The sequence below is a fragment of the Nymphaea colorata genome, chromosome 1, assembly GCF_008831285.2.
Source record: "Nymphaea colorata isolate Beijing-Zhang1983 chromosome 1, ASM883128v2, whole genome shotgun sequence".
Lineage (NCBI taxonomy): Eukaryota > Viridiplantae > Streptophyta > Magnoliopsida > Nymphaeales > Nymphaeaceae > Nymphaea > Nymphaea colorata.
Genome location: NC_045138.2, coordinates 18416614 through 18440581, shown reverse-complemented (window position 1 = coordinate 18440581; position 23968 = coordinate 18416614). Strand labels below are relative to the sequence as shown.

Sequence of the window (23968 nt, the reverse complement as noted above, 5' to 3'; positions counted from 1 at the left end):
CATAAAACATAGATAATTCAACAGCATTTGGTCATATAAGAATGCACTGATCGAGTGTTCAAACTTAGGAAACGATCGCCTCTTTTTTATTGAAAGCAACTATACAGTGTGCTGGCTAAATGGGGGTGGACAAGGCATAGCGTTTGTTTGGGCTTCTGATGTGAAGAAAATTGGCGTGACTAAGTAGGATTTCTTGTTGGGTTAGTCCATAGCTCACCTCCCTGGAACCATTGAACAAGCACCAAGAAAAGATTGAATTAACTTGATCATAAGAAACAAGGTTTTGTTTCAATGGCATTCCTGCCGTATGCTTACACGCTTGTCTCTTAGATTTTGTGTTTTTCCTGTCTTTCGCTTAACTGATCATGTGGTAGCCATTACTTCCTTGTAAATTTGTTAATATTCTTGTGTTTTAAGGCAACAAATGCGGTCATCTAGAACATGGTTGGCGTCAATATGCAAGTCCTCATTTGTTTCGAAGTTTTTATTTTTGCAGTTGGAACTTCTTGAAGGAATTTGAATTCCAAAGAGTTGCCTAGACCCACTTGCTTAATCATCTTGAAAAGAACCAAATAGCTTTTTATCTGTGGTTGATGAAGAGTAGAACCTGCCAAATTGACGATGGTTCACTAGCTGGCTAGCTGGAGCACAGTTGGGGTTGCCTTTAAAGACCTTTCTTGAGATGGCGGCTTCTGAGGAAGGCGGTCAGGCTAATATTCTGTTACCTCTAAGTCTCACTTTCTGATGTTGTAGTCATGGAGTGCCGTCGATTATTCAAAGTTATGCCTCAAAAAGCAGTACAAATCAATTAAACAGGCAAGAAATTTGGCAGGAAACTTGTAAGACAAAGTTTGGCAGCAGAGTGTTTCCTGAATCCGCTTTAAATATTAGAGCAGATACTGAAAACGTAGGAATATATGTAGATTTTATGAATCTGTTGCAATCTTTATATCAGATCATATAAAAATATGTTCATGCTGCCAAACCACTCATAAAAGAAACACAGATCAACTAGCCATCAAATCGCCCTGACAGATTGAACAATGGTGTCTTCATTAACACCACCAAGGTATTTAAATTCCCAAAGTGACTGAGGTACTCCTGAGTAAAACAAAAAAAAAAAAACGGAGCCAAAACACACAGCTTCTGGGACACAAATGAAAGATCCAAACTGTGCGTGCGTTTGGATAATGGTCTAAAAAAAAGGTTTTGAGAAAACCAAATTATGTGAAAACTAGTTAAAACCCATTTTTCAAAACTTTGTTTAAATATTTGGATAACAAGAAAAAAAAGCTTAGTTTGTGTGATAAGAATAAGTTCTCAGTCAGTTTTAATGTTATTTAAACGCTCTTGAAATGACACTTTGGAAGCACAGCCTGGTTTTGCTTCCAAAAGCTGGTTTTGAGCTGTCATCCAAGCACCGCCTATTTTTTTAAGATAATTAAAATGTTGAATAACATTTCAAACATCCCTGAAGAAAGAGACTACAATTGACTGTTGTGGTCGAGCAGTTGATCTCCTCACTCCTAGAGTCACAGAAAATTAATTATGTATGAGTTACTATCACACGTAATGAACAGGTGGGAACAGAAGAATGTGAAATTAAGAGAAGATCGTGATGGTTGTCAACTTGAAGACGTCAGCTTGAAATGTGTATATGTAGTGGGAACATTAATAATGTGAACATAATTTGGCGGATCGCATAGTCTGATTACCTTAAAAAGGATCTGTTTTGCTTTGGTAGAGCGAGACCACCAATCATGCAATGGCTGTTAGATATGGAGGTCGTCTTCTCCGATTTCCACACTGGACCTCAGGTGGACCCTGGAATGCAAGGAGCCAAACTCACATTTAGTTCCATTATCTGATGGCGTCTGCTTCTTGATTGAGTTCACATGGGATGGGAAATTGGGATAAGAGCAAACAGGGCCTGCCAATCAGTGAGTTCATAGTGGGAAGAGGAGGAGAAAGGAGCAACCTGATCCCACCACACAATCATTCACCAAACCATGGAGATCATCATTTCCTGGACCAAGCAAACAGGTCCAAATGGATTTGAAGCCTGAGTTTATTTGGGTCTCCCGTTTGAATTGAATGCTCGATTGAGAGAACTATCGATGCCAGTAAGACGACCAAGTAGGAACTATATCAAATGGAGGCATTGAAAACCAAGGCAGGTAGGCCGGTCACTGCTTCTTGGCAACTAATTGCATTTGGAATTACAGCTTGAATGCGATCACTTTATTTGAGATGGTGGTATGGTCCTGAACGGAAGATATGTTTCTTCAAAAAGTAATTAGTTATTGAATATTTAATGGACACGTAAGTCCGCTTGGAGTTTGTGGCCCTGCACCCTGATTTCTTGGTTCCTTAGTGCTGCGTGAAATGGTCCTTGGGTGCTGTCCATAGGAACGTTGAGGGATGGCTTGCCATTTTTGATATATATAAAAGGAGGAAACAAAGGGAACCTAAAAGTATGCTTATTTAGAATCCCACTAAAATTGACAAAATTCACAAGAAAAGTAAGTGGTGTTATTTCAAATGTCTCACCTTACACGGCCAGGTGTCCAGTTTGGCGGCGTGAGCGTTGTCACACAAATGGGGAAAGAACCATACCACCTGATTATTACACAGAGCCCGATAAAAGAATTTTGCTGGGCAAGCCTGACTTGGCTGACTGAATTGTTGGCTGACTGAATTAAGAGCTCACGTAAAACCCAACCTTCTCTCTTTTATATGTATATATATATAAATGAGAGAGAGAGTCGATAAAAAGAAAATATATAACAAAATTTGGAGACAAGAAATACCTAAATCATGCTCGTGCTGACTTAAACAGGTCGGTTCTAACCGATTTTTTCGAACAACACCAGTACCGGGTACCAGTGGCATTGAAGACTGAAAAAGGTGGAAGGACATTGAATGACAATAAAATTTGTTAAATAATAAATTACACAAATGCCCATACACTTTAGAAAAAAAAACTCATAAAAGTGAGAGTTACCTAAAATGAACATAATGCATAACCTTTATAAAAATACAGGCACATCTCTTTCCTTCAAGCATGTTATTTATTTGTTAGGTAGAACGTCTTAACAGTCAAGTCATCATCTCTTCTTCTCTTTTTTTTTTCTGTTTTTCATTGTTTTTTTATCACTGTTCTTCCTCCATGTTTGATTACTGTGAATATAAGATCCTTGGTGATCTCAAGGATCTGAGATCCGTGGTGATCTCAGATCAAGATCTGCGGTTTTCAAATCAGACCTTCCATTTCAAGTCCATGATTTTTACTTGTGGATTTGAAATTCAAAGTAAAGATGGTTGTAGAAATCCACATTTTGATACAAGTGTGGATTTCAACTATTATAAATTTGAGTTTCAATTTGTGATCTATGAGAAATCAAACGTGCCTTTCGAATATGACTCTTTGGTAAAACAAACACATGCCGGAACAGGGAAAAACCCATGGTGGAGCCACGTGTCCTTGTAGAACCTCGAGATGAACATTTTTTTCGTTTGGTAAATGCTAATAGCATTAAAAATATATAAATGGGAAAAAATTGTGTTGTTGCTGTTAATAATAACGTTGTGCAATACTTACAAAACCAGAATGTTTTAGATATATTATCATTTTCATTGCTTGGTTGGTTTTTGAAAATATCATAGTTCACAATAAATTTACGGTACTTTTGCCAATATTTATTATATTATTGGGAGATGGGTAGCCGTTGGATTCTCAATGCATTAAAAAAATTATTCCACAAAAAAAATGCCATCAACATCAACTTAAGGGTGAGTAGGAGGTTTATAACCCACCATTGGTGTCATTAATTAAAAAATGTTCCAAATAATCGTGTGTGTCATTAATTAAAAAATGTTCCAAATAATCGTGTGTGTCATATTGGCGATGTTTAAGGGTGTGTTTGATTACGGTGGTGAAATGCAGTAGAGGAGGAGAAATAGTACAGTATTTTTTTTTCTTCTTTCAAAGATCAAAGCACGAAATCTTTCATCTCATTGAAACCTTTTCCCCCGGAAAATGCACGAAATCTTTTTATTTCTTAAAAATAAACTTCATCTATTCATAAAAATGCTATATTGCTTATCTTTAACCTTCGGCGGAAACAGCTAAAATGAGTTGCCGGATTTTTGCGATATCGATCCGGTGACAGAGAAAACCGTTGTCCGATCAACCTGCTTGACAATAGAATCTGCATCAGCCGACCGGCCATTTTGGGTACGAACGGATCCGGGTCATAAGAATCAGAATAGAGGTAATACAACTATACCAGTGTACAACTTCTCGTTGACACGTGTGAAGGAGTCAACCTGTTGAGTTGGATCTGGATCTAAATGGTATCCGACTTGGATCAACTTCAGACCACAGGTCCACCGATAGATTTTAAAGCATGGAAAAACTAAAAGAGGGTGTTTGATGAAGGAAACAGGAAGGCTCATTGAACCAACCTCCCCTTGCTACTTATAAAATCCTTCCATCGCTCCCTCTCTCCATCCCCAAATTTTTCTGCTGATCTTCCATTGTCTTCTATCTCTCTCTCACAGTGGTTATCAGGTGGTGACGGGCAGGAGACAAGCAACAACATGAAGGGTGGCGATGTGGAGGCCGGAGTGGCACCACCACTGTACCCGGGGATGATGGAGAACCAGAAGCTTCGATGGCAATTCATCCGGAAGATCTATTCCATCCTCACCGTCCAGATCGTCCTCACAGATGAATAATAGATTAATACATCATACACATGATAATGCCCAAAAGAAAATTTGCTTTCATCTGCAGCGTCCAAACTCAATTATCATAACTTATGATTTAAATGATCGTGAAATTAGGTTTAGGACGTAAAGCTGCTGTCAGAGCTGCACTATCTGCTGCAGCAATAAAAACTAAACTCTTTTCGATCATGAATGAAGAACATTATAGTGAATGAGTGCCACTATTGTAAACCGTCAGGTTCATTGCTGCCTTTGATTCCTTAAAATGCTTTGCATATCTGTTGCTTTGTACGAGACTGTAACTGTGAATCAGTTTTTTGATACGAAGGTAGCAACAGACTTCTTCTCCATGCATGTGCTTTCTTTATCATTTTATTCCTTTATTTCCCTTGGTCACAGATTTGGTTCTCTCTCTATAGGTTGATGTGTTATGATAATGGATCATATATTGGTGTTATTTTTAATAACTTAATTGGAGTTTAGTGCGTGTTTGAGCAAGTCTTCACCAGCTATTCATATTCTGTAACCAAATGAAACAGTTACTTTCTCTGTTCATGTGTGTGTATATATATATATATATATATGTGTGTGTGTACGTGCGTGCACACGGGCGAATGGTACTGCATTCAAATCATTGGTGTTGTTAACAGCTGATTTCCTCCTTTTAAGGTAGCATTTGTTTAGTTGATGAAAAAAATGTTTGGCATTAAAATCTCTGGTATTTAATGCTGGTTCATTCGTGGGGTGGAACAAAAAGTTCAAAGTTCCATAACCCCAACGTCTGCAAATACTTGATATTTTTTCATATTTCATTCAATGCGGTATAAAAATTAGTTGTTGTCTCTTAACTGTTGAAAAAACTATTGTTCCAACTAGCCATGCAATTTTGTAGGAACTTTCATGATCAGTCGCATAGCCACATGGTGACACGTGTGGGCAACTGCCCACACTAATCTCTTAAAATTTATTTATTTTTAATAGGCATCTTTCAACATCTATACTTATATATATAAAGGTCCCACCAAATATAAGTATTTTTAAACTAGTACCCTTCCAACCAATTTTTCTGGCTCTGTCATTACCGACAACAATCTGGTAATTTCTACACATGATCACCATATTTAATTATCTTAATTATAAAAGAGAACCAATCCCGCCCCTGCCACAAACTAGAAATTATCATTAGGTGAAAATTTTCACAATCAATTTTAGCATAAATAATTACAAACATTTCCATGCCATGGGAAAAGAATTCCCAAGGAAGATTAAACAACAATATTAATCCCAAATGATAAAACAGTAAGAATGTTTTATATCAAAATATTTTTTATAAGTATCTTAACAAGTTTCTATTTTATTTGAAATAATTTTTTGAGAAAAAAAATTAAAGGGTCTAGTTTTTATCCCCGACCTAAGTGTCTGGATTCTATCAGTTTCTCTAAATATTTGAGATTGATTTTTTTGAAATCCAACCTTACCAATATAACCTTAAGTATAAGTTGATGCAAAATATATATAAAGTTGATCATTTTTCTATTTTTACTAGTGTTTTTATAATGAGCAAAAATGAACGGCTCATATATATATATATATATATATATATATATATGAGCCATTCATTTTATATATGTCACACAAGAACATAGATACAAAAGACATCAGTCATTTCTCTCCTTCTCTCCGCACACACCCACGCACACACAAAAGACACCAGTCCCTTTGTTTTTAATGCTTTTACTTTCTCCAGTTAACCTTATGAATGATCTTTAAATCTAAAATATCATAAACTTATAAAAAAATGTTTTTTAATATGCAGATACAATTCTATATGATTTTAATTTGCTTTCATCATTTTGGTTATAGATATATGCAACGTGCCCAAGTTTCAAACCTGGTGTTCTGTATACAAAAAAAAAAAAGAAAACAACGAAATCAAGTGAAGAAATATATATCCATGTACTATCATATCATGTCATTTGGAAGGGGAAAAAGGGATATTAAGGTAAGGATGTCAATATATCTGATTTGGATTGGGGTTATCTGACTAAATAGTTTTCAAAAAAATTGGATATGGAAAAAAAATCAATATCTAATTAAAAATCGGATCATAATTGGATTTGAGAAATGACATCCGATTGAATTCAGATATACATAAATATCTGATTGGATTTAGATATGGATTTGGATTTGATTTATGTTTAAACAAATACCTTATATCTAATTCTCTTACATTTTGAATGTATGCCAAATTTGGTTAAAAAAATTGGATTTGGATGCTTATATAAAAAATTGGATTTAGATGCTTATATAAAAAATTGGATTATGATTGTAAAATCGGGTTTCGAATTCAGATATGTTTTTTCTTTGTTCATATTTAAATATGACTTTGAATTTGACTGCATAACCAAATGGCATGATGTATTTAATTTATTTAACAAAATGAAGTTTTTAAAATACACCACTTAGCACACAAGAATGAACAGCTCACAATAGGGACCCCAAGAACAAGGGGAAGGAATGAGGTTTTCGGCCTCTCACTCCAGTGGTAGAGTTCTCTCCCACTCACTCAAACGACTTAGAAAAGACATCTTTATTTTCAACAAAACATGGTTTCAAACATTATTTTTAAGAAGAAATTTAGTTGATTTTTGTTTATGCTATCAAATTAAGTGATGCCATTGTCTCTTAGCTTATGGCGCATAAAAAATTCAATGAACACCCTTAAATTTATCCATACTCAACATAGACAACTATCGACGGTATTATATGTATGATACTTATGAAGTTCTATATATCCTTGGAATATCAATAGGTATATGAGATATGTACTTTGTCATGGCTGCCGATGTACGCTCCCCAGTATTATATACAAAACCTCGATGCTGTATTCACAGTTAATATTTTGCATCGTGAACTACAAGTTCAATTAAAGGGCATTTGCTAAAAAGAGTATTATGTTTTTCAAGAACACAATATTTTTGTCTTAAAAAACATGATGTGATTATGTCTAGTGTTTGATTATTAGATGCAAGAACAATATCTAGGGACACGCCATGTTTCTTGAACAAGAATATTATGACATTCTTAGACCGTATTCTTTAAGAACATCAGGTACAAGAAAACACATTGTTCTTCTCATCAAACTCTCCCTTAGCATTCTCTTATTCCAATTTTACCGCACAAATCGGTGGCTTTGCCACATGTAGACACACGTTGTAAGTTGAGTCAGATGTTGGATATCATAATACAACAAGTGTCAAAAGCCCCCCCTTGGTTTGTTTTGAGTATAATTCAACATAGTCCAAAGATTAACAAATAGGGGGGACACGAGCTGATCAAGTTCATGTCACTTGAACTCGACTAGTTTATGACTCGAGTTTTAACTCAAGCTCGAGTTCAACACCTTCATTAAATGAGTCAAGCTTATATGGGTGAGTTCTAGTCAGAGTCCAAGTTGGCTTGGCCTGTTGTACACCCCTACTTACATGTGGCTCTGCATCTCCTTTTTTACAAGGTTGAACCTGGTCGTTCATAAACGTTATGTGTTCGAAACCCATAATATGCACCCTCCACTATATAGCCAAATCTAGTTGCAGCTCGTGAATTTTATGGGTTCTAATACCACAAATATTCTTCACTTACTACAAACTCGAATTGGTCTGCTTTCTAAGTTCGAAACAAGAACATGTACCTTACATTAAATGTAGGTCGTCCAACTCCCAAGCACAGCTTGTGCTACTATTCACAAATCTAATTGCATGAGAACTAAAAACCTCCTCCTTTCCCTCGCCAATAAGGCACAGAGTTGCATCCGTGTTCGACGTAGCGACAACACTGTCAATTAGGTACCTCAGGTCACCTCATACGTAGGGATGTCAATGTATTTGATTTGGATCAAATGTGCAATAGAACCATTCCAAGAAAATTGGATAAGAAGGAAAATTTAATATCTGATTAAAAAAACAGATCATATTTGGATTTAAGAAATGACATATGATTGGATTCAAATACAAATTCAGATATAAATGAATATCTTATTAGATAGAGATTCAGATCGAATTATTTACTTTTAAACATGCATCTCAGATCATATATACATTTTTAAAGTTGGTCAAATTCGGTTTTTCGATTAGGTTATATATGTAAAATTCAGATTCAAATTACAAAATTGGGTTTTGGGTTCAAATTCAGATGTGACTTTTCTTAGTTCGTATTAGAATGTGAGTTTGTGAATATCTGTAAAAGCAGCTACGATTAAGGGTATATTTGAGTTGAATCTTATCAGTTGACATCCCTACCCATACACCACATAGATATAATGCTAGCTAATAATGGAAGACCTCATTCACCAAAAGCTTAAACAACCATGTTATAATTTATGAATATTTTCATTTAGGAATGAAATCTTATTGAAATTGGAAATGAAAATGTTAGAATAGAACATAATTTATGAATCTGTTCAGAAATCTTATTAGAACTTGGAAATAAAAAATATAGGATTAAAAATAATTTATTAGTCTTCCATTTAAAAAAGAAATCTTATTGACAATTGAAATTCAACAAGCTGGTGATACGTATATAAAATGAAAAATCCACCACAGTCACCACCACTATTCACGGGGATGATAGAGAATCCCAAGCTTCTTTGGGCATTCATCCATAGATGTACTCCATTCTCCCTTTAAATATTATAATTAAAGTCTTTTTTTAAAATATAACCTTACCAATGTGATCTTAAAGATAGGTTGATGCACAATATATAGTACGTCAATTTTTTTTTGTTTTAATAGTGTTAATAGGCAAAAATGAATTGCTCTCAAAGCACCAACATTTTGGTAAAAGAAATCGATATTTTTCATAAAAACAACCAAGTTCAAAACATGTTTTATATCAAAATAATTTTCATAAATATATTAGGACGTTTATCTTTTATTTAAGATAACATTTTAGCAAAACAGTACTTCTGTCTATGCTGAAACGACTGTCCAGTTTAATCGAGTCTGGTTTCTTTTAGTGTAGTGTGTCTCCTTATGCGTCCTTCTATCATGTTCCACCCTCTTTATGGGTCTCTCACAACAAGATATTGAGGCACTCTCACTGATGTACTTGCCATATTGGTTTGTCTCCCAGATTAACAGGTGATGGTTGTTGGATTGCCAAGTCTTGCCAACAAAGCTTGTGGTATTTGTTTCGCCGTCAGAATTTTTTAGTGCCAAGCTTGGTGTTTCTAATTATTGAATACGATTCATGCCAATCTTGGGGTTTTATGTTGTTGGATTTAGATAATAACATGTAAGGGATTTAGGTATTAAATTTATGGTACCATGTTGTGCTTTTTAGATTCATATGCATAATGTTGTATGAAGTTTTCATTGTTGATTGTGTGTTTTATACAAGAAGACGCCTGAGTTATGCATTCATTTCCTTTCATTGGTTTCGTTTTGGCTGCCGATGTACGCTTCCCAGTATTATATACAAAACCTTGATGCTATATATACAGTTAATATTTTGCATCGTGAACTAGATAAAGAACATTTATAAGTTCAATTAAAGGGCATTTGCTAAGAAGAGTATTATGTTTTTGAAGAACACTATATTTTTGTCTTAAAAAAACATGATGTGATTATGTCTAGTGTTTGATTATTAGATGTAAGAACAATATCTAGGGACACGCCATGTTGGATCTGAATCTCATATTTGGATCCAGATCACATGCGAGCAGAGTTTTGGAATCCAAGCTGGAAAGAAACCCAAACACAGCGCTTTATGAACATAATGTTGGTCAGCTACATGAATTAGAAAGTATGGGACTTTGACCTATCAGATCCAAAACCAAATCACTAGCCTTTTTGACATTTTAAATGTGTATATAATGCTTGTAGATGAACCAAAATGTACTCACAATTATCAAACCAGCTTAAGTTAAGTTTTAAGAAACTATAGACCCTAGAAAACAAGTTCAAATAAAGATAACTCTAGAAAAGTCCAATTATCAAACTAACTCATAGTCTAAAAAAAAATCCTCAACCCTGACACCCCTCCTCCTCCTCTTCCTCCTCAGCCCTTAGTCCCCTCCCCTCCTCCTCCTCTCCTCATCGTCTTCTCCCTCAACACCACCACCCGCAGCCGTTCTGTTCTCTTCCACCGACATCTGAAAAGGCAGGTGTTGTGGTTCTCCAACCACTTGTTTATACAACGATCATGGTACCTATGCCTGCAGGGCATCTCCCTCGCTTCCCCATCTGCGCCAAACCCCTCCAAGCACACAGGGCACCGAGCCTTCTCATCCTCCACCACCATGCTTGCCGATGCCTCGATAGCTTCATAAAAGGAGGACAAAATATATTATATGGATTAAAAGAATTAAGACAGCTGAAATAAACTAGCATATCGCTTTGAACAAGTAATTCCTAGTTTAAGACAAATAATCCCAAAAATCATCCATTGACAGGTCTAATCCAACAAAAAAAAAAACACGAAGGGAATTAAACATTGCCCTATAGGAGATTAGAGACACCAATATCTTTTATGTTGTTGGCCTTATCCAAGAACACGAAAGGTAAACATTTAGGTGCAAACTTATTAAAAGCATAATATGGTAGATATGGAAAGCACCGAAAACCAAATGATCTTACACCGAAATATTCTTGTGGTATTTGCTACAACATATCAATGTCTCCCTTCTCCTACTATTGGGATGATGTCGTCATTGGAGAAATTGTTCCACAAACCACAAGAATATATTTCGGTGTAAGATCATTTGGGTGCTTTCCTTATCTAACATATTATGTTTTTAATAAGTTTGCACCTAAATGTTTACTTTTTGTGTTCCTTGGATAAAGCCAACAACATAAAAGATATTGGTGTCTCTAATCTCCTATAGGGCAATGTTTAATTCCCGTCGTGTTTTTTTTTGTTGGATTAGACCTTTCAGTGGATGATTTTTGGGATTATTTCTTTTAAACTGGGAATTACTTGTTCAAATCGATATGCTAGTTTATTGCAGCTTTCTTAATTCTTTTAATCCATATAATATATTTTGTCCTCCTTTTAGGAAGCTATCGAGGCGTCAGCAAGCATGGCGGTGAAGGATGAGGAGGCTCGATGCCCTGTGTGCTTGGAGGGGTTTGGCACAGATGGGGAGGCGAGGGAGATGCTCTGCAGGCATAGGTACCATGACCGCTGTATAAACAAGTGGTTGGAGAACCACAACACCTGTCTTGTCTGTAGCTTTCAGATGTCGGTGGAAGAGAACAGGCCGGCTGCGGGTGGTGGTGTTGAGGGAGAGGACGATGGGGAGGGGAGGAGGAGGGGAGGGGACGAAGGGCCGAGGAGGAAGAGGAGGAGGAGGGGTGTCAGGGTTGAGGATTTTTTTTTAGACTATGAGTTAGTTTGATAATTAGACTTTTCTAGAGTTAACTTTATTTGAACTTGTTTTCTAGGGTCTATAGTTTCTTAAAACTTAACTTAAGCTGGTTTGATAATTGTGAGTACATTTTGGTTCATCTACAAACATTATATACACATTTAAAATGTCAAAGAGGCTAGTGATTTGGTTTTGGATCTGATAGGTCAAAGTCCCATACTTTCTAATTCATGTAGCTGACCAACATTATGTTCATAAAGCGCTGTGTTTGGGTTTCTTTCCAGCTTGGATTCCAAAACTCTGCTCGCATGTGATCCGGATCCAAATATGAGATTCAGATCCAACTCACTCGGACTCCAAATGAACAAATCGCGTCGAGAATTATTTTTAGTCCTGCTACTAATACTAAATTGTTTGATAGCATGATTTCTGGAATATACTTTTTGGAAAACTTGCTCGTACTCGTCAAGCTCTTAGCTATTTGGCAATGTAAATTATATGGTTTTGCCAAAATTTGAGGTTTTAGTCTCAGGTCCAAACTTTTTAAACTTTTTTTCTGGAAAAGAAAGAAGAAGAAGAAGAACGCAATCGATCATTTTTAATTCGCGGCCATTAAACGTCTCCTAAGAAGTCGTTTGACTCGCTGTCTCTAACACAGAACAGTGCTGTATCAGAGTACTTAAACATCGGATACGGAAACTGCTGGAACAGGCGGAACGCACGGACAGTGAGTATTTTTTTTCGTGGTTTTGCAACTCTCTCTCAGGCGGTTGGCAATGCATTGCCAGATCTCTTAGGGCGTCTCATCTCTCTACCAGTTCTCCAAAACTGAACCTAGAAAATCATCAATCACAACAAGTAGAAAGTGGTGTCCCAATTGTCGATGAAAAGAAAGAAAGAACAAAAAAAGATTGTATTGGTGTTATCATAAGTAGTTTTTATTCATGAGTTAGATTGTCATGGGTTTAAATTGTCATGGGTTTAAATTGTCATGGGTACTACTCTTCCAAACTAAGATGTCAATGAATCGGATTCAAATCAGGTATACTTTTAACTATATTTGCTTTTTCATATATTCACATTTTCGAACCTGGTTTTGGGTTTGAATATGAATAAAGAAAAAATCATATCTAAATCCGAAATCCAATTTTACAATCCGAGTTTGGTTTTTATATCATATGCGAATCCAAATTTTAAACCGGATTTTTTCCCATTTTTGAAATGTAAGACTGTTAAGTAATATAAGTTATTTGTCTAAAAATAAATCTGATTGGATATTTATGTATATCCAATTCTAAATCCGATTGGATGTCATTTCTTAAATCCAAACCCGAGCCAATTTTTTAATTGACTATTTTTTTTTTTTTTTGTATCTAATTTTTTTTGGATTGGTTCGATTGGAGATCCGATTCAATTCAGATATATTGATACCCTAATTCTCAATTGAAAGAAATGACCATAAGCTCATTTAGGTCCCGAAACATCCTTAGATGCGATATGAGAGAGGTGCGCGATAGGGTGGGGGCAGGGAGGGATACCTTCAAGAGGTCAAAGTTTCACCCCATGCCCCCCTTTCTCCTTTTTTTTTTTTTTTTGAGATACCTCTTTGGAACAAGTAGCTAATTCATAGTTGCATAACGGTCCATTGAACATTCTAAGCAGCTAAAATATAAGAAATAAGCAAATAGATCTACTTACGAGATCATATTTGTAGTTCTTTTTGTAATTGCATACATGCGTGCTCACTGTTTGCAGTTCAGTAGAATAGCACTTGCAGGAATAAAATTGATGGTGTGTTGTCTACATGCTCCTAATGCCAACCAGCTATGATACGTTCCTCAAGGAGAACAGTAGAAGGATGTTTCTGTGCAAGTGAACTAAGCATATATATTAGATATATATATATATATATATATATATATATATATAAGAAAATATAAATACCAGAGAAGTAGACATGAATAACCAATGTTTCAACCAAGTTATGGGAAAGTGCTGATCCTTGGCTCTACTGTTGTAAATATTGGTTTTCATTTCTTATTGAAAGCATGAATATTAATGTGTCGTATGAGATATTTTAGAAATTAAAAAAATATTTTTTTTTATTTTATTTAAATATTGTCATCTATGAACTTAAATCAGCCCAATGTATGAATCCCTGCCCTGATACAATGTGCCAATTAGAAGTGAGTTTGAGCTGTTGTGCTAGTAGTTATGTTTAAAATATATAGGTAATAACCATTCAATGGAATTATTTTTATTGGGTAAAATAAACAATTATCAAAATAGTTCATTTTTTTTTAATTAATAAAAAGTGTTAAATGAGTAACATTGTGATTATGGAACTAAAAAAAGCATTTGATGACAACAAAATTATGTTCTTAAACACATATTCCCTAAATGCATACTCTGGAGATATAATGTGTTCTATAAACCTGCTCCAATCTTCATTAGGAACGAACACCCAGGAAGCTTCAACCTAAGCCTTCTCACAATGCTCCTAATTTCCCTAATGGACCACTTAGCCTGATATAACAATGGAATCAGCTTAAATTCATGGTTAACTATAGATTTGAGAGCACATATTTAAGACAATAGCACACTAACGTGCCTCAAATTCGTTATCTTCACTCAGGGGAGAGGGGAACTGACTGGATGTCCATGGATCTCAAGATGCAGTGTCTACAAATCCATCTTGTAGTCCTTATATCGTTCAATCGTAAGCAAGAATTTAAAATCCTCGGATCTAGCTTCCACCTTGCACAGGTAATCAAACACGCCCTAGTTCACAACAGGAACTAGATCCTCAAGACCCAGCGAGGGTTCAAGTTGGTAGTACTCCCATTGGTGCGTTGGTACATGAAGGGACAACACATGCGACCTCAAGCACAAGGTAGCTTCCTGTGTATAGTTCACGACTCATGGAGCAACCTGGTCATTTCCTGAATGTGGAAGATGACATTGTTTTTTTTTTTTTTTGTTTCGTAGTTAGGTCATTCCCTAGAGTTTGTAGATCATCAATCCAGTGCATTCCAAGCTCCTCCATTAGTTGGACTCAAATCATTGGAGACTCACTTTTAGTTGCTTGAGATGCTGAAGCATCTTTTGATGCTGGTGGGGATGAATTGTCATTTCACAAAGTACAGCAAGGAGGCAGCAGAGAAGAGCAACTTAGAGTAGCTTCCAGATTGAAGTGAGATTGATGATGCACTTATATATGTAAATCAATTAAACTCACAGGCGGTACATTTGTCTGTGTTTCATAACCCTTCCACTAATTGTTTTATGTGTCAAGAGTTGGGTCACATGGTACCCCAACGCGTACACATACTCACACACAGAACTGGAGGAGCACTTGTTAAAAAATACTCATATCTAGTGCGGCACTTGTATATATAAAAAAGATAAATGTTTAAAGATGATCATTTAAAAATAAATAAATTTTAAGAGACTCGTGTGGGCAACTGCCCACACCACTCGCCACACATGGTGACCCTTGAGAATTTGTACATTTATGGACATCAAATGATGCAAAGTGTACCGTGAGAGACGAGATAATTCAGGATGTGTGCTGTTGCACCAAGGACTGACTCATGGATAAAAGCTGGTATCAGATCCAAAGAAACCCTGCTCTTGGACGAACCCGAAAACTCATGGATCCATATATACTTGTTTATGGTGGATCGAGGACAGATTAGGACGCAAGTTGGTAGGAGATCCAAAACGCACACTCGGGACGGATCCAAAGCCCCAAAGTGGGATTGGATTTGTGAGTAGCTCTGTTGGCAGGATGAGAAAAGTGAAGGGAGCGGCCGGGCATTTTCATATATGCCAAAATCCTGAACTGCGTTTCAGTTATTTTTCTTTCCCTATAAAATAAAGTTTGAAAGAGATGGGAGACATTTTTCTCGATATCCTAGTCTCTTCTCTCCTTGTCTTCTTTTTGGCCTTTCCCCTTTTCATAAACCCTTGGTGTTCTAGTTTATAATGTATATAATGAGAATCAAGATAGAGAGGAAGAACTGGGTGTTTGTTTCAAACGCCAGATGAGACAGACCAACACCTTGCTGGATGCACGAGCGAGGTTCATTTTCCTACCGACCGTGACAACAAGGGAGAGTCATATAAAAGGGAAGGCTAATTACGTAAATTAACACCCAACACAAGGAGGGCGCATAAGGAAAAGATGAGTCGACGGACAAGGACGTGACTGTCCCTCACGCATGGGACGGACTACGAGGCCCCTAATCGCCGAGGACAGGATCTCACCTCAAATCACAGAAAGACCACCAATCTCCACGGGACAACGTGAAACGCACGCAACAGCTTTCCGTCTGCAGAAAACGAATGTCGGCAGCCTAACGTACTGCAGTGGCCTCGTCGTTATTTCTTCCCCTTTCAGGGTCGTGTTCCAATCTCGCTGCTGGGAAGCATAAAGTCTATGCGTGGGATCTTGTTCGCAATAAAATGCCAAACCCGGCGCTTTCATTCGGCGCAGGAGGTCACAGAAGTTTACCAAAATGCCCTGAATTTCGGGTCAATCTTCCGGAAAGGTATTGGATCCTAAGTGACTGATGCTACGTAATTCAAATCCATTTAGTTTGTTTCACTTAAGAGTTTAGATCCATTTCAAATGGGAAAGGAGAATGGCACACCCAGCGGGTCTCAGTGCTCTGTCCTGGATCATGCCCCATTTTCCATTTTTATTAAAAATAATTTAAAATAATTAGGAAAAAGCGCCCAATGATCTTTTTTTTACGTGTTTTCTGCTGGGTCACACCTTTCCTATGGCAAGTCAAGACAAAGTCTACTCATTGATGTGTGTCGGTACGCGATGCATTAATTCAATTTAAAGGTGTCCGGTCCGTTTGCTTGGTAGGTGGATTCTATGCGCATTAAACAATCATTCTCACTCTTCCGGTTTGGCGGATCATGTCGTCTCAAACTGAGCATTAGGTGAAATCCACTGCTCAAGCAAACAGTAGATTTCACAACAGCGGATTGCATATCCACGTTAATTTATAAAAAAGCATGGATTTTCAGTGGAGGGGATTCGACAGGAGATCGGCAGTTTTAAGATCCTTGGTAAACTTTGGTATGAAACGTGAAGCTACCAAACAATGCAATAGTATAATATAAAGAGAGTTGTAAAGGGTATTTAGTTGGAAGTGGTAGATTAAGATTCAGGGTTTGTTTAGATTGCAGTTCAAAACCTGCCAATGTGCCATTTGATGCGTATTTAGATGATATCTAAACCGAGTTTTAAACCTTGTTTTGATGAAGGACCTGAAAAACTTGTCCGTTTTTCTTCGTAAAACTGATTTTTAGCTTCAAACCAAGTTCTTCACTTATCAAACAAACCCGAGACCGTGTCCTTGTCCAACTTTCTACTTTCGAACCTGCGCGTTTGCTTGGCGGAAATATGTCTCAAGACATTTCGTCTTGTCCGTACCGAAAACCTTTCAAACACACCTTTACTCCGGTCATTTAAATTTTTTGAGGAAAAAAAAAACGCCTGTAGGGACCACAAATGCCATTTTAGGGAAATCATTTTTCAAAATTAGTTATTTATAAAATTACTGAAATACCCATGACTTGCTCGTATTCACGAAAATGTGCTCCATCCACGTGCATTGGGAATATTCTGTCAGGGTACATGTCGGTCGGTCGGGCGTACCCCTTAATTCATCGATTTCCAGAAATCGTCCCGGATACGAAGTCAAGGACAGGAACGTACCTCCCTTTTTTTATCCCCGGGCACAGATCTGATCCGGCCCGGTTTGTTCTAAACAACCGAACCTAATTTTGGCGCTCGGGCTTGGTCCTAATTTTGGTGCTCAAATACTTTAGATTCGAGGAATGATGAGTTTCAAATCCAAAAAACTGATCTTTTGAAAATTTTCGTATTTGATTCGTAACACCAAGCGAACAAAATAATAATAAAAAAGTATCAAAGACTTGTTGCTTATTACTTAGCCAATGATCCTTGTATTTGAGATGAGTAATCTAAACTGATCAGATATTCAACTGCAAGGGGCACATGTGTCAAAAGTCAGTGGATGCAAATTGTCCAGATCCGTTTTAGCTTAACTAACACATTGGAAGTCGGATCCGGATCCGATATGGTACATTAATCAAACATGACAAGACCCTTCTCACATCGAAGCATGTGCTTCCTTACTTATATCGAAGACCTATCATGATGTATGTCCAAACTAGGTATTGATTCTTACACTATTTTACAAAGGATGAAAAAACATTTGAATTTCATGTTCGGACTCTCAACTTGGAAGGCCAAAGATTCATGAATTAGTACTTGGAAAAAAAAATCATGGAAAGTCGAATTGAAGTTTTTAAATTTTAACATGACCGAAATTTCAATTTTCAAATTGTTTACATATGACAATTAAAATTTTCTAAAATTTACATGTAATTTAAAAAAAATAATTGAGATGAGGGTCAGGGCTCATGCGAGCTCTCCCTCGCCTCCACCCCTGCCCCTTGGCTTGGGTTCAATGTACTATCAACTTGGTATGGTATGACATTGTATCCTATTAGCATAAGATCACGCTTATAGGAATAGAAGTTGCAAGAGGTGTTTATTTTCTACATCAGTTCGACCAGTTTGACCTGCTACACTATGTATTTCAAGACAACTACATCAAATTACAAAACCAAAATTTAGGTCAACATTCACCATGAAGCTTTCCTCTCCTAGGCCTAACTAAGGCTTGACACAGACACGAGTCTCGGCCCGCGCTCCTGTCAATTTAGGATTCTGCCTTAGAAGAAAAATGAGACATAGCATGAAGCGTTAGATACATAGAGTTGGCCAAGTTTGGCCGACCCCATGACCCACCAAGAGTACTGTACGCTGCACTAGGCTCATGATCGTACTCAAGGCTGACCCACTTGGCCAAGATAGAGCCGAAATAAGCTTTAGATCCGCCTCGGGTGGGTCAGCTTACTCATGAAAGCTTATATGAGATCAATAAAACCCATGCCTTCACGATCTCTGTCTCCTAGTGCCCGGCTGTCCCACTTGGAGGACTGGTAAATATGGTTGGGCGGAAGAAACATCGGCGTTCAAACTTAGATACTTTAGTGCCAAATGAAGCCATTGTGTTTGAGACTTTGATCGGCTCAAATTATATGAAAGAACCATTTGAGCTGCATATGTATATAAAGGTCACACCTTAAAAGTAATATGACCGAGAATCTGGATTTATTAACTTTGTTCGATTATGCGAGCTTTTCAGGTGCTTGGGCAGCCTTATAATGGAAATGCACACGCTGCAGAATTGGAGTTCAACAGTATTTGATTCGGTGTTTTTTAATTAAACACCCTTCAAAAACTTAGTTCCACATGCAACTAGCGGCACCACCTCAGTAAGACCTTTTGGTGCTTTTGGTGACATTTCTACTATGTTTCAGTTTGCATATCATTATCTTAACTTTTGCAGCGTCATGAAGTTGACGCCATGGAAGGTACAAACGAAGAGAATCCACCTATATGTGTTCATCTTGACCATTGCACCAACTCCTTCTTTTTTCTTCATTAACATATTTTCTTAGTGTCAGTACAGGCGGTTAAGTTTGCTAATTAAGTTCAAAATGTATCATTTACAAAATATTTATTCCTTTTTTCATATATATATATATAACGAGCATATTCGTGAAATAAGATTTAGATTTTAACTTGCTACGAGTTAAATGTATATTATTTACAAAATAAGTACGCTCATTCATAGTTAAAAATATATTTGGTGTAGTTGTCATCGACAAGGCAAAAAACTTATTCAGGCCCACAGTAAAGCATAATAGCATCTTTGCTTGCAATTGACGATTTTAGAGTTGTATAAATGAAAGAGTTAATTGCTTCCTCCATGAGGAGTTGGGTGCAATGGTTAGGGTGATGGTGGTAGATGGTCTGTTTCAAATTTCGAAGTTGTCAACTCTTTATATTGCCCAAGGGACGGTTACCAACCAACATAGAAGTTGAAATGCACTTTAAAATAAACCCTATACCTTAAAGGAATGAGAGGGAGGTTGTGTGAAGACTTCGACAGGTGGTGGGAAACTCCGCTCTCCCGAACAGACTTAGTTACCTTCATGTTGAAGATAATTGGCAGCTCAATGCAAACCAGACGAAGATCCAAGGGGGGAGAGTCTTTTCTAAGTTTCAGGTCTATCTGAACCATCAAACTGAAACTCCTTGGTCGCTAGCTAGAAAGCCGAATTGTGAGAGTTTGCATGGATAGGACTTGTGGTAAGTTGAGAGGGATGCGCGAGAAGGAGGGCGGCCCTGTAAATTTACAGAAGAAAACGAACCCTAGGCTGAGAAAGATAGGTCTGCTCACAGTCAGATGAGGCAGCTGCAGCTGTCACAGTCTTTGATTGGCTGTCTCTCTTTGAAAGAATCCTATCTCTCTCAATTTCCTGCATTATCATTATCTTCTTCACATGCTTTTCTTTAACCATGCCATTCTGTGCCTGACCCCCCTCTCTCTCTCCCCCCTCTCTGTGCTCTCTCCCCTCTTCCTTTTTTAAACTCCTTTTACTGTTCATGCTCCTGTTCCCCAGTGTTAACTCTCCACTTCCAGTGCCCTTTTGCAGAAAAATAGAAATCTAAGTAAAGAAAAGTAAGCGAAACCACCATTCTCTCTCTCTCTCTCTCTTTCTCATTCTCCCTCTCTCTTTCTTGTTGTATTAGTTTTATTTGTGGATTCATTTTGACCGTGAGTAAAGAGAAAAAACAGGGGGAAGACGTAAAGGATGCAGTCAGGCCTAGAGTATACTTCTCTCCCTGATCACATCCAGCAGATCATATCATCCAGATCTGGCCTCCATCACCTCTCCCCACAGCCCTTCTTCAACCTCAACCCCGTTATTGACACGGAAGAGCACCACCATCACCACCAAATTGAGAATTCTTCAGGCCACGAGCTGCATCTGCTGCACCACTTCCACCAGCATGGCCTTGTGCAGGACCCAATTGGAGGTCACCATGAGAAGCCCGCTGCTGTTAGCGGCATGGAAGAAGAACAAGGAGAGGAAGGAGAGGGCGAAGATCAGGAAGAAAGGTGTGCTGCGGCTTCGGAAATTGGAGGGGAGAAGCCTCTCCACGAGCACACAAACAGGTGGCCTAGGGAGGAGACTCTAGCGCTCTTGAAGATCAGATCCAGTGTGGAAGCAACCATCCGCGACTCAAATTTCAAAGGAACCGTTTGGGAACATGTTTCAAGGTATGCCTTGTCCTCCCACCCGGCCATATCGTCTGCTCTTTCTCCTTACAGATCCAAAAAGAAGTGATAATGCTTGTGATTTAGTACACATATTTTTGCACAAGACAATTAGTACTAAGTACAAAGTCATTGCGTGTCTTTGTGCATCTGACAGCATCTCAGTTTAATTTTCAGTATGGGGTGAAAGTTTTATGAGGAATTGAAAGATGGGTCTTGTTGCATATGTATTTCTTTCTCTTTGAGAACATAAGCAGTGGTGCAAAAACTAGTGATTGCTACTGAATTGATGTATTGGCACGATATACCTCGATTGCACTTTGGGGTCTACTTTTTCTGAAGAAAACTAAGATGAGTTGCTTAAGAAACTAATTTAGTTTTTCATTTTCCTACCCTAAAGACCCCAAGAGCTCGACTGCAACGTCTCTTGCTATAAATTCAGCCTTTTCCCTTCTGCACCTAATCGCGGTTTAGATTATTTATGAGAAATTCTTGACAGAGACTGCAAGTTCTGTGGTGGGTATGGACTGAGCTAGAAGGTGTCCATGGCCTCTTCAATTATAGAAACTTCACCCACCACTTACATTTTCTCATGTTGGGATACACGTGCGCCTAGCTGGCTTTGCAGGCCGCACGTGTCACCGCATGGAGTAGAATAAAATGGACTTGTGATATTTTCCCTGTGGAATTCAGGAAGCTTGCAGAGCTCGGATTTAACCGAAGTGCGAAGAAATGCAAGGAAAAATTCGAGAATGTGACCAAGTACTACAAGAAAACAAAGAACACGGGGAGGCAGGATGGGAAGAGTTACAGGTTCTACTCCGAGCTTGAGACCCTATTCAACAACAATGGCAGCAGCAACAATTCTAAGCTTGGTGCTTCTGCAAGCGAAGAGCAGACGCTGGCCTTAGAGAAGAATCACGTTGATGGCACATCGGAGGAGGAGACGCTCGAGAACCCATTGCTTCAAGATGGATCTGCGGGCGAGAACACGAGCAAGAAGCGGAGGAAGGGGCAAAACTTTGAAGCAATGAAGGGCCTATGCGAGGATATGGTGAAGAAGATGATGGCACAGCAGGAGGCGCTGCAGAGGAGGTTCCTGGAGGCTGTTGAGAGGAGGGACCAGGAGAGAATGGAGAGGGAGGAGGCGTGGAAGAGGCAGGAGATGGCAAGGCTGAATAAGGAAACTGAGATGAGGACACAAGAACAAGCCCTTGCATCAAGTAGAGAGGCGACGATTATAAGCTTCTTGAAGAGGTTGACACAAGACAACATCCATTTGGAGGGTTCCCTACCAAGCTTTGAAGAGGCACATTCCGGGCCTACCCCCAACCTTAACCCTCTCTTTGACCCAGAACCAGACCCAGCTCCAATCAGCACACCAGGTGATGTGAGCTTGGACCTGCAGGGACTAGACGCCAATGGCAGAAGCGGAGCAGGCCCCCTTAAGAGGTGGCCGAGCTCTGAGGTCTGTGCTCTGATAAAGCTCAGGTGCAAGCATGAAGAGAAGTTCAGGGACGGCAACTCCAAAGGGTCGCTATGGGAGAGAATATCCCAAGAGATGATGCAGATGGGATACATGAGAAGCGCCAAGAGGTGCAAGGAGAAGTGGGAGAACATCAACAAGTATTTCAGGAAGACCAATGGTGCGGCCAAGTTGCGGCCTCCCGACTCCAAGACCTGCCCCTACTTCCACCAGCTGAGCAGCCTGTACCAGAATGGGGTCCTCTCATTCCCTAAGCAGGAGGAGCAACCACACAGCTCGAAGGTGCTGGAAAAGTGCTCGGAGAAAGGAGTTGCGGCCGAGAGTGGATCGGCCGAAGCGACGGAGTCGTCGGACTATGTTGGTGGGATGATGCATATGGATGGTGGCGATAATCTGGATGGTATGGAGGCTCAATCTTCTCTGATGGAAATGGTGTGCAAGCTCTCCTCCAACTACGATGGTGCTGTCTGAGTCTCTCTCTCTCTCTCTCTCTCTCTCTCTCTCTCTCTTTCCCCTTCTCTGTGGGAGCATCAAAGGTTGCCAATATGCAATATTTGGTATATGGGTGTTGAGGTAATAACGTATTGTTTTGGAAGCTACAGAAGAACAGAAAACTTTGAATGTGTGTTTGTTTCATTCAGCTGGAAAAAAGGGAGAAAAGCAAAAGAAAAACAAGAAAGAGCGTGCTTGTTGCTACCTCATTTCTGAAATGGACTCTTCACTCTTCAGCTCAAGCCCTGCATGGGTGTTTCCAACGTAATATCTAATATGCATGTAGATTTGCTTGTCCTCTGATCTATGGGTTTGTGAGTGACGGAGAGAGATGGAAAAGATAGAAGCCTTAAAATTAATGTTAATTTAGCAGTAACCAACATAGAATGGGAAATTTAAGATGCATATATATACATATTCGGTAGATTTTGTCGTCCAACGTCTGTATTGGCCGAACTACAGTCCGTTTCTTAATTTAAATTCCAACATGCAGTATATTCAAAATGTCCAAATCTACTTGTATAAACGATTTTTTAAAATGAGGGAATAATATAAATTCACATGTTTTTATGTCAAATATATATATATGTCGAATGTCTGAAAGCTGAAATTTAAAAATTTGTTACTAAAAAAGTCATTATATTAGCATTA

The 23968-nt window shown here is 38.2% G+C and overlaps 1 protein-coding gene across 2 annotated transcripts; it reads left to right on the top strand.

Moving 5' to 3' along the window:
• The first annotated feature begins 20567 nt into the window (after positions 1–20567).
• On the top strand, positions 20568–23521 carry LOC116259072 (trihelix transcription factor GTL1-like). 2 transcript variants are annotated; one of them, XM_031636698.2, is made up of 3 exons: positions 20568–20739; positions 20857–21342; positions 22033–23521. In XM_031636698.2, exons 2-3 carry the CDS (start codon positions 20873–20875, stop codon positions 23294–23296), a joined length of 1734 nt encoding a protein of 577 aa, XP_031492558.1. In that variant the 5' UTR covers positions 20568–20739; positions 20857–20872; the 3' UTR covers positions 23297–23521. The 2 variants fall into 2 exon arrangements, with proteins under 2 accessions (XP_031492558.1, XP_031492550.1); XM_031636690.2 differs by having other exon boundaries at positions 20568–21342.
• Positions 23522–23968: the final 447 nt, after the last annotated feature.